The following is a 14,453-nucleotide window of genomic DNA, read 5'->3' on the forward strand; positions in this document are numbered from 1 at the left end:
TGACAATCTTAGCTTATCTTATCAAGTATTTCATCCATACTGTCATGTTAATGTAGTGCTAGCATCTTAATTCTCTTCTCTGTTGTATATGTTTTTGCATTGGAATAGGCAATACAAGAGAGCTATCAGTTTAAACAGATGGAACAACGAACTTGAATAACTTAGAAGGTTCATCTATAATACAACAAATAAGCTCATAATACATGGCAATTATTACCTAAGCATAGGCGAGTTACACTTGCATTAAAAACTGGAAAATTTTCTTTCTTGCATCTGTTGAGATGCTTTGTTTACTTTTAAACCGCTTAGAATTTTCTTCAGACATTGCTGCATTAGCTGAGTGAAGGAGGAGATTGGAGGGAATTTTTTCTTTCAGTGGTGCTAAAATTCTAACGCTTGGAAAGCCTCAGACATCATTTTTCAGGTGTCGCGTTCTAAGAGATATTTGAAAATACATTAGTTTGTAAGGATCAGGGCTGTGTAGATTAATAATGTTCCCTCTCTCTTCCCAAGTTGTCATTATGAATGCTAATGTTTTAATTGTGGGCGAGAGATGAAAGAGTGTAAGAAAAACGACATCTCTGAGTTACAGTATAGCTGGAAAAATGTAGCCCAAATGAGCGATCTGCTAGGGAGCTGCTCGTGTAAATGTGTGCCATGAAGAGGCTGTGTTCTAGCCTTTTTGAGAACAAATCCCAGTTTGCTGTGCTAAGTGTTCATGATTGGATAGAGGGCGACATGTATAGAACTCAAAAATAGATAACTGCTTATTTAGGAGGACAGGCAGTCCTCCTACTCAAATCATATCATCTGAAAGGCTACAAAATGTTGATGACTTGTTCCACCTCTCCACTCTACCCTGCATATGTTGTTTTCCTCGCAGGCTCTTTTTAGCAGCAGTCTTTTGGCTCTTCCTTCCTTGTACAAAAATTTAGATTTTGAAGTCTTAAATAGTTGGAAAGCTTCTGTGACCTTCCCCTTTTAGCTCATGCTCTGCCAGAATTGAATTTGGAACTTATCTGAATTTCTGTTCTTCTCTAGGACAGCCTTAGGACCTTTTGGATGGAAGACCTGTGGTTCTGTGTTCATGTCAGAATGACCTAGATCTCTTTGCCACTCTATGGTTCCTACCGCAAGCGCTTGACTGCAGTGCAGTGGGATTTCACCACCAGTGCTTGTGGACCATCCAGATGGCTGTAAACCTGCAGAGGAGGTTAGTATGAATTGGGATCCAGGAATTTTTGACACTTTGGTGACGTTTGTCCGTTTTGGATGCATCATAGAGTGAAGAGATTGCACGTGTACTGCTAAGTTGCTATTAGTATTTCTTATTGTTCCACTCGCTTAGGTCCCTTGGGGACCAGTTCAGTTGTCTGAAACCAATTAATTTCTTTAACTATTTACACAAGACTAGTTTATCAGTTAGTATTGTTCTCTTCTAGTAGAGAAGAATTCTACATGTGAATAGAGCACTGCATCTTCAGTTCTCCTAAATTCTACTTCATCCATGTGAAATCTTGACAAGGGATCTAGGTCAGTGAGTAAGAATTCAGATCGGTCTTCAAATACAGAACTTCTGGGCCATAGCTTCTAACAGAAGCATACCTATATGTGAACAGCAACTAAGCCTGTTTGGCTTTATTATTTATTTATTTTTTCCTACATTCAGTTTCTCCTTAAACCATTTTTTTTTTTTTTTTTTTTTTTTCTACAAGCAATTTGGCAACTTTCATAGGGTTGATTTTCACAGACGTAGTCCAGAGAACTCATTTGGGACAACTTTGCAGTTCAGGTCTTTTGGGACAAAGAGGGAAGGGGCTTGTTTCAGGATTAAGGGAATCTCCAGACAACTTCATAACGTTTTAATTTGGTGTGGGTCAAAAAAAATCTTAAATTCTTAAATATCTTAAATTCATTTCTTCAAAAGAAAGTCTTAAACAGTTTAGGAGAGGGAGTGAGATCTGTTCAAAATTTATACCTACCACTGCTAAGCAGTGTTAGCTACTCAAAATAGGAAAACAGCATCAAGAACAACAAAAAGGTGGATTACAGCTGTATTTCTGGATTTTATTATGGTGTTTTTAGCAGAAGCTTCCCTGCTGTTACTTTCCCTGTAGCCTAGTCAGCTGCTCTGTGGCTGCTGTCTCTGGTGGTGACTTTAGTCAGGTAACACATTTGTGTGGAAATAGATGCTGTTGGACAATACTTGATTGTTCTGCATACTTTGGTCTGGCTAAGTATTGGTGAACTGATTTGTTTGACAATCCAGAAGTGTTCGTGATTGTTGTTCTGGTGTATCAGTTCCTTGGTTGATGTTGTTGCATTGTTGCATAACTTTTTCTCAAAGCAGGAGGCTGGCTTGTTGGTGAATCTTTAACCACAATAAGCACTTGATACAGCCTTCTCAAGCACCCCTAGTCTTTCTTGTTTGAAAATATTCTGGTTTATTTAGGGAAGAAGAAATTTCTAAGAAAAGTTACTGTAAAGTAATTTCAAAAAAAATTGGAACATAGAGTTTTGAAGGAGACTATACAATTAGGATTTAAGTTACAAATTAAAGTATGAAATAATTGCATTACTCAAATACTGTAGTCCCCAATTAAGTTATAGCTGAATTTGCAAAATGGTTCCACTGTATTCCTCAGATTCCTCATTGTATTGTGCTGCATTCCTCAGTGGACCTATTTAACCCTTGGGCTACTAAACTGGAATTTCCTCTACAAATGTTGTGGTTGCGGTGTCTTAGTAGTGCTACCCAAGAGCTGCTTTAAATATAATATCCATGTTTGATGTAGGCCTCTTGCTTGTTATGTTTTCCTTCATTGATAATGTTATCTTTTTATAAAGAAGTGCTCAAAGTGTTGGATGTTCTTTCTGAAAACAACCCACATTTTGTCACGCTTGACTGGATTTAAATGCAACATGCTCTTGGTCTAAATGTTAATATTTTGTCGTTTTAAGTTTCAGCAAATTGATTTTAACTAGTGGATGTTTTACTTGTTTTGCTTATTTGCTTGGAAATACTACTCTAATGAATATAAAGAGGTTAAAAATAGTGATGTGGGAGATGTCATTGTGGCCAGCATTTAGTTTGTCTCAAAATTTTGGCAGTTGAAGTTTTGATGCCTGAACATTTTCTTGTTTTTTTTCACTGAGGTTATCTACTGTATCTGGAGAGGAGGGATAAGACAAAGCTGTTCACAGTGAGATTACTAGACTGAATTTCTTGTCCTACCTGGTTCCATTTTTTTTTTTCCTCTGTAGTCTCTATATTCTGCAATTAAAAGTGATTTGACTCTGCTGTCTAGCTCTGTACTGTATTTGCCATCAAGCTTCTTTCAGTCTTTCATGGCTGCTCTGTTGGGCTTTTTTTGTCTGTGCATTGAGCTTTTCACATATTCATGTTTGTAGGGACTACTAATGCAAAATTTGGTTGATTTATTAGCATTAGGACTAGCATATGATGTGGCCCAATCAGGATTCTCTCCTTTGCACTTAATGAGACCACAGAAGTTATGCCTGCTGGTAACTTACAGTGAGCTAGGCACATGCCAATGATCAGTTGCAGTATTGTTAGCTAGAGTCATCATTTAGGCTCCCCAGGGAGGTGGTTGAGTCACCATCCCTGGATGTGTTTAAAAACCATCTGGATGTGGTGCTCAGGGACATGATTTAGTGGAGGGTTGTTAGGGTAGTATGGTTAGGTTGTGGTTGGACTTGACGATCTTTAAGGTCTTTTCCAACCTGAGCATTGCTATGATTGTATGATTTATAATTGCTTACATAAACCCTTAAGAAAAGCCGTGTTCATTTGATAGGTGAGTACTGTATGGCTAGGGTTTTTTTAATCGTATGGGCAGCTGTATATTTCTTAGAGGAGTGGAGTCTTAATTCCATTCCTTCTCTTCTTTCTCCCTCTTTCTCATGTTAAACAATCTGAATTGTGGCAGCAACAGAAGACTGCTTTTTTGTCCTGACACTACTTCATCCTTTTTTGTATGGTAGCAGCCTAGGAGATGTAGCTGAAAGAGCAGTGAGGGAAAGAGAGTGTCTGCTTGCAGGAAGCAGAATCGTTCAGAGCTGCTGCCTGCTTGAGGGATAAAGACAGTTTGCTTGCTTGAATGTCATATGGGAAGATGCAGCGGAAAGGAGAGAGAGAGTAGAATTCTGTTGTGTAAACATCCCCTAACTTCAAACTAGCCTTTACAACAGTTGAAAATGGACAGTACTGATACTTCTATAAATTCCTTTGTACTGTTCGGGTTTGCAAGTTCTTCAGCGAATAAAGGTCTCTGGCTTGCCTGAAGTCTGAGTTATGGAGGTTATGTTCTGATCCTCTAGAAATATCAGTCTGTGTGCAGTAGACCAAGATACTGTGGGGATGAAGAAAGTATCCAGAACTCTAGTCGTGGGCAGGGTCCATTGCTGTATCAGGGTATATTGCAAAATGCTTGGGCCACTTCTTTTCAGTTTCTTCTTTCCCTCTCCAAGGTAAAAATAACTCTGAATTCTAAAGTTTTCCAGAACTCTGCCTTGTCAGTCTGCCTATTTTGCTTTTTATCTGACAGTTCTTTTCTTCTTGTTGAACTGTTCAAAGTAGGACCCCAAAATAAAAAGATTGTCTACTTCAGAAACACTTAACTTGGACAATTTCATGAGTTCTTGAAGAAAATGTCACTGTTAGCCTTTCTATGCCATGTGTACCTCTGCTTGGCTTGACAGGGGAAATGAAGAACTGAATCCTCAGGAATAACATGCTGTGTGTTGCTAGAAATCTCTGGGAAGACAGAGTTATTAAAAAAAAAAAAAAAAGGGAAGAGCAAATGAGTAGCATCTTAACTTCAATGCAATACTGTGCCTGTTATTTAAGTACAAAACAGTTACTGTCAGCAGAAGTTACCTGCTGAGGGAACAGCTGTATGGTGTGGAAATGACTTTGTGTGTGCTAATATATGCTTGGCAGCTGTGTGGACCTGTCTGCAAAAATATAGCCATTTGGTTTCTATGTAGGATCTGTATTCACAATGTGTCTGTATCAGTGGGATGGCAGGCTTCTTGAGAAGCACTGCAATGATTTCATGAATGTATCATAAAATTGGACAATTCTAGCTTTTCTTTTTGCCACGTCTGGTCAGATTTCTTGTCTAGAGAAAGAGAAACACTTCTTTTTTTTTTTTTTTATCTTTAAAACATTTTCTTCAGAGGATTTGTGTTGCTTTTGCTTTGTTGGTTTTTTGTTTTGTTTTGGTTTTTTTTGGTGGAGAACTGTTCTAATTCTGCAGTACTTCTTAACTTTATATCTGCAAGCACTTGATTTGTCAGCAAGTTCTACAGTTATTCTAGGCAGAACTCAGATGGTTTCTCTAGAATGTTACCCCAGCATTTTTCCTTATATAGCTTTCAAATCTTCTTTTATTTTAGAAGACTTACAAGTTTTTGAGTATTTTCCACAAATAATGCATGTAGAGGAAGAATGTTCTTCAATTATATTTTATATTTATTCTGATTCTCCTTATGAATTATTAATCTAGAACAGGAAGCTTTGGAGGTTAAAGGTTACTGGAGTTATCCTATAAAGGCAGTTAATTCTGTTCTTTGCATTTCATCCTATCTTTCTAGAAATATATAATCTTTTGTTCTGATCAGCTGACTGCTTATCTTTTATCCAAGTTCTTGGCTGTTAGTGATCCGTCATTAGTGATGGCTATTTGCTTATGTGATTTTATGCAATCTTCACAAGCTTTTGAAGAATTAATGAACAATTTTATTCCACTCTAGCTTTGTTTTTGATACATATCTAAACAATCAGAAGCCATATGGGGGCTGGGTATTTTAGAACGTTTGAGACTTGGCTTACAAGATTTAACTTCTCCTCACATACGAGGATAACTTCAAGAACGTCTTATGAAACATTTGTTCACTTGATTGTTCATAGGCTGCTTAGGTCATTGACCATCTTTTAAAAATGCGTAACAGAGAGTTCTGACTTCTGATTAGTCAAAGATTTCCCCTTGGAATTTGTGATTCTTCTTTACTGACACCTAAGTTGGTCCTCTATTTTACTTCCTTTGTAACTTCTATATTAGTAGCAGAATATAATGTAAATTCCACTCTGCGTTCTTCGTTGGTGTCAAGAAGAATCTCTGCACGTTTCCACGGAATACTTCAGAAGCAAACATTACCTGGTATTTTTAACTCACGTGTGCAGACTGAAGAAGGTCACTTGCAGGAAATTCTATTGAGAACTTGACACATCTGTATAAAGAGTGATCTGATGGGGATAGCATTCAGTTTAGCTCAGTCTCAGCTGGTAAAAAGTGAATTTAACTTGATGCTTTCATGTAGAATTCTAAACAAATCTTGGTATAAATTTTGATTTTTCCAGACTGCAGAAACACTGTAAAGGAAAATGGAATATATGAATATTGAGAACATGGAACAACTTCCAGGTGTTTTTGCTGCCATGTAATCTAATCTTTTGCATGTGATTTCTTTAAGAAGATTGTTCTCAATAGTGATTTTATATTGTTGTTGTTGTTTTTTAGGCAGGAATTTTAACTTTAAAAAGTGTCCTGTCAGCTTACTTGTTCTGCTTATAGCTCATCTCGCACTTGCAGATGATTTAAAAAGTTGCTTTGGAGTATGTGTCTTCTTGATTATTAGAAATTCTTCAGTGCTTGTGTGCATTTGGTGTTAGTGAAAGCCAAATGATGCTACTTTTGGCTTGAAGACTTCATGCTGTCTTACATCATGTCACAAGCCTGAGGATCTAGAATGTATGGAGGTGTTTACATGTCTTTGTAACAAATTGCAAGTGATGAGTATACTAACACCCTTGTCTGCCATTATGAAATCACAGCTGTGTAATATAAATGTTGAATACTTAAGCTTTTCATTTCTGACAGTAACCTTGGAGACTGCATGTGGCTCTAAAAGTCAAGGTAAAATCAGTTTTTAATAATTCTGAGTAATGGTGAATTTACAGGGTATATAGCCTGCATGACAGAGTTGTTTTTCTGGAGAAAATAGAAGTGGTCACCTAGAGCACCTGTGCTGATGTGCTGATGTGAACTCTGTTTTCCTCTACCAGTCCTGTAGTTTCAGGCTTGGAAGACCAGCCACTGTGGCTTTTGGAGACTTAGCAATAACTGGGGTCAGTTTATAGCTCAGTTTATAGTTTATATCTAGGTCACCAACTGTGAATTTTCCAAAAACAAAGAAAAAAGTCCTATTTCAGCCTTCTAGGCCTCTGTATGGGGAGTGGAAAGCTTACTGATGGTCTTACTGATGCATCTCAGACATTAATTGTTGTCTGTCAGGGATTTATGAGCTTTGTGCATTACTAGTGCTGGCATGAAAGTCCTCACTTGCTGCTGTTGATAACAGAAGCTTTTCACTTGTGAATGAATTACTGTCTTCATGCTGCCCGCAGTACTCACTGATGAAAATACTGCCTGTATCCTCTGGCTGTTATTCTTAAGTCAAGCACACTCTGTAGCCCTCCCAGAGAGTGCATGTGAAGAAGCTATGGCTCTGAAGAGGGATGTTTTCCCTTTGTCAGCATCTAAGCTGTCGGAAGCCCAATTTAAGACTACGGTTGGTTCAGGAAAAGAAACAACTGCGTTGGCTTATAAGTCTGCCTTTCTAAAAGGGCTGCCTCTGCTGAGGCTGTCAGGACAGGCTGTATCTGCTGCTTAATGTAAGAAAGAAAAGGTTTGAATGACTGTGCTTTGAACTTAACTTGCCAGTGCTGTCATACCCAATGGCTAAATTCCTGTGCAAAAAGTTTCTGTTATGACCTTCCAGGTACAGTAAGTCTGTGTATTCATGCTGTTATGTGCTGTAATTAATTTGAATTAATTATGTACTCCTAATATTTGAAGCCCTAATGTAAAAAAGATATATGTATATTTGTATAGTATTGGCATATTAAAAAACACATGCAGGCAGTTCACTGGGTATAATAGAAATACATTTTAAATTGCAGTTGAAGAGAGAATGGAAATTTGTGAAGGGTTTCTGAATACATCTGTCTATTTTTAGTTAATTTTCCTTTAAGGTGGAGAGCAGACAGAAGAATTGCAGTTGTTGCCTCAGTCGTTTGAAAGCTACATTAAAACCATGGAAGTAGGAGTTGAGTGTCTGCTGTTCATAAGACAATAGTAGTCTCAGTACTTATGTTGCATTACTGATTTCCAAATTGTAGCAATCCTCTTGAGCTCTAGTGGTATTTACAGTGATGTTCTGAGAGGGGACTATTTTTGTCTCTGAACTGGATGTATTCTTTTTCTTGTGCACCAAAGCTTGTGGAAAACAATTCAACTCTAAAAGTTGATTAAACTGGCATTGAACTTTGTTCTGATTGAAATACTGTTCATCTGGTCCTTTGAAACCTTGTCTTTAGCAATTTCTTTCAGCAAGTAAGATGAGGCTTAAAGACAGCATAACAACTACCTGTTGGCAGGGAGAAAAGAAGTTAAGAAAGCCTTTCAAAGACTTTAGTTTGAGGACTTCCGTGAATAATCTATTATTTTATCCTCAACCCATCTGTAGAGAGAGTATAAATCTGGACAATTTCCTGTCCTTCTGAATATTCTTGCATTTCTGCCTGTTCCAGAATATTGGTTATTCCATGTGATACTCACATACTACCCGATTTCTGCTATCATACTTCAAAATTTGACATGACAGTGATTTCACGATCCTACTGAAGGGATTACAGATGCCATCCAAGTTGTATTAGATTAGGTAATCTCAATTGTTAATAGTCCATCTTAGGTATGATCTGTTCCTTTTTCCTGCTCTTGTTGTGAAATGTTTCTGTGCAGAGCAAGAATAAGAGTTCATTCTATGCTGAGCTACACTTCCCAGATTTTTGAGCAGTGGATGTATTTTTTTTTTTTAAAGGAACTTTCTCTTACTGCTCAGATAAGATCTGTTTCCTCTCATCTCTTGTTTTAAAACTTGCTGCTGTTGAATTGTACTGAAGAATTGACTCTTAAATGCTCGAACTTTGCAGAATCCATCAAACAAACAAGTGTAGCCTGCTGACGAGTAGATCTTTGTTTGAACTGTAAGGAGATCATAGAATCACAGAATGGCCTGGGTTGAAAAGGACCACAGTGCTGATCTAGTTTCAACCTCCCTGCTATGTGCAGGGTCGCCAACCAGCAGACCAGGCTGCCAGAGCCACATCCAGCCTGGCCTTGAATGCCTCCAGGGATGGAGCATCCACAGCCTCCTTGGGCAAACTGTTCCAGTGTGTCACCACCCCTGTCTTAGTTTAAAGCCATCCCCCCTTGTCCTATGACTATCCACCCTCATGAACAGCTGTACCCCCTCCTGTTTGCATGCTCTCTTCGAAGGCTGGGATACCACAGTGGGTCTCCCTAGAGCCTTCTTTTCTCCAAGCTAAACAAGCCCAGTTCACTCAACCTTTCTTCATAGGAGAGGTGCTTCAACCCTCTGATAGTCTTAGTGTCCCTCATCCAGCACTGTCAATCTCATCTTTTTTTTTTTTTTCTCCTTCTGTGAAGATGACTTTTTCTCTGAATAGACCTGTTTTCCACGGGTGATGGGCTGACCCTTTGATCTGAATGTTTTTACATTTTGTTTCTTGTAGTATTGAATTAAGTAACACTTTGTCCTCAGACTGGCCTGTTTGTAGACCATGAACCAGTAACAAAATAGAAACTGTATCAGCACAGCAAGAGTAATCCGGAAATGGTAGTTGTTACAGCTTTTGTTAGCATTGCTTTTGTTTTTAAACACAGAAGCACTCAATTGCATAGATCTCATTAGTAGTTTGTATACATGGAGTTTTAAAGAGTGGTTGTGCTGGCAATTTGCATTTGGTTCTTTTTTATTATTATTATTTTTCCTCAAAAACTCATACATAAGCCTAATGCCTTATGTTGCCTGGAGTGTACCAGACTTTTCTCCTCCATAATTAAATAGACTGAGAAGCCAAAAATTAAATTCAGTGTAGCTTTCAGTCTTTCCTCATAAGCTGTTCAGTTGATCACTTTCCATATGGTTTAAATTGATATTAACACCTTTAGAAATATGTTATATTGTTGTAATTTTGGTGAGCCCTTACTTTGTGCCAGGTAGTGTTTATTCCTATCTGAAAGTTTGTACGTTCAACTTTAGATCAGCTTTTTATTGGCGTAGATGCTGCACCTAGTCCAGAATCCTGTTTTAGTTCAATAAAGGCAGTGAGGTCCTCTGCTGAGTCTGTTACGAACAGTTCTGTTGGAAACTGTTTGCTAGTATAAACAATTAAGTTGGTTCAAAGCTAAAAATGGCTGAATAGTCATGCATCATACTGAAAAGACTAAGCATTTTTTCTCAGGCCAACCGTGTTGGGGAAAACAGGTGGTAAAGTGAAACAATGCACTACATGAGCAGTAGTTTTAAAGTTGACCTTTTCCCATGCTGTCAAATGTATTGTGGATTTTGTGGGATGGAAACACGCTTGACCTTCAGAAGTAACAAGACTTGTATGTACCTAGTTTTCCTACTTTCACGTATAAGTTGTAGCTCATCGAGAATTTTCTATTCTTTCTAAGGTGTTTTTAATATTCATGTTAGTTTACTTCTGTGGCATAGAAATTGCTATCTATTACACAGTGTTTTGAATGGAGGAATAATGCTTGCTTTTTCAAAATTCTTCAGTTTATTGGATTACTCAGTAGCAAATGCAATTATTAAACCTATGCGTTTTGGTACTATTGCTGTGATTACTTGTTTAAATTGTACAAGCTGCTGTGGGGTTTTTGAACCCAGTGAGGTTCAACAAAGCAAAGTGCAAGGTTTTGTACGTGGGTTGAGGTAATCCCAGGTATGTACACAAACTGGGAGACTAACTCCTTGGGAGTAGCCCTGCAAAGAAGGACCTGAGTGTCCTGGTCGATGGAAAACTGAACATGAGCCAACAGTTTGTGCTTGCAGCCAGGAAGACCAATGGTATCATGGCTTCCATCAGAAGAGGGGAGAGCCAGCAGGGACAGGGAGGTCTGGGGCCCCCAGTGTTGAGCTTTTGGAGAGGGTCCAGGGGATGGCCACAGAGATCATCAGAGGTCTGGAGAACCTCTCCTCGGAAGATAGGCTGAGGGAAAGGGCTTATTCAGCCTGGAGAAATCTGTTTGGAGACAGGCTTGTTAGAATCATAGAATAATTGAATTTGGAGGGGATGGCTGGAGTTATCTTGTCCAACCCTCTGCTCAAAGCAGGTCCAAAGGGATCGGGTGTCTTCTCTCTCTTGAAGAAGAAGATTTTAATCTATATTTTCTGTGTTCCAATTTCTGACAAAGTTTCTGAAAGGCTGTCATGGCTCTTGTTTAAATTGAGATAAAAAATGTTCACAGCTCTTCCCTTGCCTCTGAAGTCAGTCATCTCCTTAAAGCAAGCTGCCAAGCCGGTCAAATACAACGTACAACGTGCTGCTGGTGAATGGCTCTTTTGTTCTTTGTGTGGATGTAGGTTCCAAGAGTATTTGTCTAGATCCTCCTTGTTCTTCTTGACAGTAGCTTTCTTCCTGATCTTGATGTAATTCTTTGCATCACCAGGACCTTTGTTTGAAATGGCAATGTGGCTCTCCTGTGAGATCAGTCTGCTCCTTCATTTGGTGCCACTGGAGCTGCACGTGTCTTAAGTGGCTTAAGGGATCCCTGACTCAATGTCTGTACTGTATATGAAGTTTAACTCCCATAGGCTGCTACTGGACTGAGATCTGAGGCACCCAATAACAAAGGAGACCAGGCTGAAACATTACTGAATATTTCAACCTTTTCATTGTCACTAGGGCTGCCTTCCCACTGAATAAAGTATCTGTTATTTTCAGGCTTTCTTTTGCTGATGTTCTTAAAAACGTTCTGTCAGATTCATAGCTCAGGTCTGATGAGGGCAGCTGCTTCAGGAGGACTCCTGGGCTGCTCTGTTTGACTGTGGTTCTGCCTAAATTCATCGTTTACCATCCTCTGAAGTAGAAAACTGGAATAGATGACACTCCCTGGTTCTTTCTGACTTGAATTATTTTGTTCAATAGAACAGAAATGCTTTCAAACATTGCAGTTTGACTGCATGCTTATCTCATGAACTGGTAAACTGCACAAAGTGATGAGGCACAGAGCTACGCTACCCAATGCGTGTTGAACTTCGCACTGAAGTCTCTTCTAATAACTTCCTTGAAGGATTCAGAGAACTCAGAGTGCCTTTTTGACATTTCACTGAACTCAGGATTTTTTTTTTTCTTGCAGTAAAGGCAGTTATAATGCCATTTTAAGCTTTGTAAAATACCTTATCTGATTGGACAGAATGGACAGAATGTCTAGATAGAGTCCTATTCCTGATGTCTTGCTAATTTGAGAACGCACAAACCCCGGGCTCCTGTGTGTTTTATGCTTTATTTCGTAGCTGAATATCTTTTCACAGTCTGAGACTGATAATTTATTTTCTTTTCTTTAAAGCATTTTTGTTTCAACTAGCATTTGTTTTCTTAATTTAAGGTAGCGGTGAAACTTTATTTTCCTTCCAGACCATTTCTGTGGTGTCCCAGACCAGAGCAAAAGACGACGACTATTCTATAGACTGTTTAAGTAGTCATAATATGTCTGATAGATTTGTTTGCACAATATTTTGTTTCTGAAAGTGTTGATAGTGTTTGTGTAGGGAGGAGAATAGGGGAACTTGTAATGATATTTCCTCACTTCTCTCCTAACACATGCATTGATTTGGAAGAGAGAGAGTGCCTGATTGAAGACTTTGTATTTAGTAGCTGATGAATAGGCTTGCAGTGCTGGCACTAAGCTGTGACTGGGAGTTCTGCTGCATACCTTCTTTTTGGTGTTCAGGCCTTTGCTGCTAAAGTCACTTGTCTATTCTTCCTCCTAGTACTGAAAGAAACAGACAGGAGTTGGTGTTTACCATTCCCATGCAACTGTTGATTTTTACAGACCTGCTACCTTGTTTAGGTTACCTCTTTTCTAGCCTGGAAGAATACTAGTCTGATCCCTTACATCTTGTAATGCTGCTGTTCCTTGTAGCCTTCATCTCTTTGTTCTTATCATTTGTCTTTTCTAATCCTTCTTTATTCTTTTTGATTTGGCAAGATAGGATGTTCATGCCTACTCAAGGTGAGAAAGCAGGTATTGTGTAATGGCAAAATGGTAATTTATATTTTTTTTTTTTTTTTTTTTTGTTTCTCTTCTCATCTTACTAATACATAACAATGTTTTCTTTCACTGTTGCTGATAACCACACTGATAGTTGCATAACACTTTCTGGTGCAACTCTGCAATGCAGAGTTCAGGGTCGTCTTTGTATCTGTGGGGAAAAAAAAAATCCACCTTATGGTTGCGGTTTCTTCTTAACATATGTAATTCAGTGTCTTCTGGTGGTTATCTCATCTCTTATTTTATCACCAAGTTGTTAATTACAGATACTTTTGCAGTTTTTTTGTGTAAAGTATTAATGTCTTCCCAGTCTCCTTAAAAAAAACAAAAAACAAAAAACAAACAAACAAAAAACTGTCAGTCATGAAAATAGCAGTTTATGTGACAAACTTTGCTTGTAGTTTGAGTAGGATAAAAAATAAAATTTTAATATATACATGTTGAAAAATACATAGAAGTTTGATCTGTAATTGAACTTTAAAATAATTTTGTGTCCACTAAAGTGTTTAGCTTTGCCTAATAAATGACTTCTGTGCACTTTATTGACTTTGCTTTATTTTACTTTATTTTATCAAAAAGGTGGTTTATTTTGTTTTGCCTGAGGTATTTGCATTTACAATTAAGGTGTGAAAGGAGAAGCATGAGCAGTGTTGGCCTGTGGCTTTGGTCAGCCCTGATTGTTGCACTGCTTCTTAAGATGTTCCTGTTTTTCAGTCATGTAGATTGTTCTGATTTCCTGAGGATCCAGAGGGTTCCTTTAATTTTTTTTTTGTTTTGTTTTTAAAATGCTTAAACTCTTTTCTAGTGACTCAGCAGAGTACTGTGTTTTGGTTATCATTTTAATGTTTTGTGTGATGAGTGTTGATGAGTGTTGCTGTAGTAAAAGACTGCAGTATTATTGCTTTAATTGTCCCAAAACATTCATTTTGATACATGCAATATCTAAGAATTACCTTAGATTACCTTTAAAACATAGTAAAATCTTCTGCTTTTTGCTGCTGTCCTCAGGTAACTTTTTGTGACTTCTTTCTTTTTTCTTTTACAGACACAGAACGTGGCCTCTCAAACTGGATTAATACAACCTGTTGATATTTTTATTTATACTTTTTTTTATTTTTGTATTTGACTTAAAGTGCCATGAAAAAATTTGCATATTGCAAGGTGGTCCTTGCCACCTCTTTGGTTTGGGTCCTTCTGGATATGTTTCTATTGCTCTACTTCAGTGAATGCAACAAATGTGATGAGAAGAAAGAACGAGGGCTGCCTGCTGGAGATGGT

General features: G+C 38.1%; 1 protein-coding gene across 3 annotated transcripts in view; it reads left to right on the forward strand.

The window, feature by feature from the left end:
- The window catches only part of GALNT1 (polypeptide N-acetylgalactosaminyltransferase 1), a 74,905-nt gene that overhangs the window by 18,915 nt on the left and 41,537 nt on the right, over positions 1-14,453 (forward strand). For 2 of the 3 annotated variants that reach the window (XM_042839629.1, XM_042839630.1), the window contains exons 2-3: positions 1,042-1,213; positions 14,221-14,451. In XM_042839629.1, coding sequence (XP_042695563.1) covers positions 14,313-14,451 — 139 coding nt within the window. In that variant the 5' untranslated portion in view covers positions 1,042-1,213; positions 14,221-14,312. The remainder of the gene's footprint in view (positions 1-1,041; positions 1,214-14,220; positions 14,452-14,453) is intronic. The other variant, XM_042839631.1, reaches the window with a different exon arrangement.

Source organism: Centrocercus urophasianus, unplaced genomic scaffold, assembly GCF_019232065.1.
Source record: "Centrocercus urophasianus isolate 14NV4802_14NV808 unplaced genomic scaffold, USGS_Curo_1.0 seq_11, whole genome shotgun sequence".
Lineage (NCBI taxonomy): Eukaryota > Metazoa > Chordata > Aves > Galliformes > Phasianidae > Centrocercus > Centrocercus urophasianus.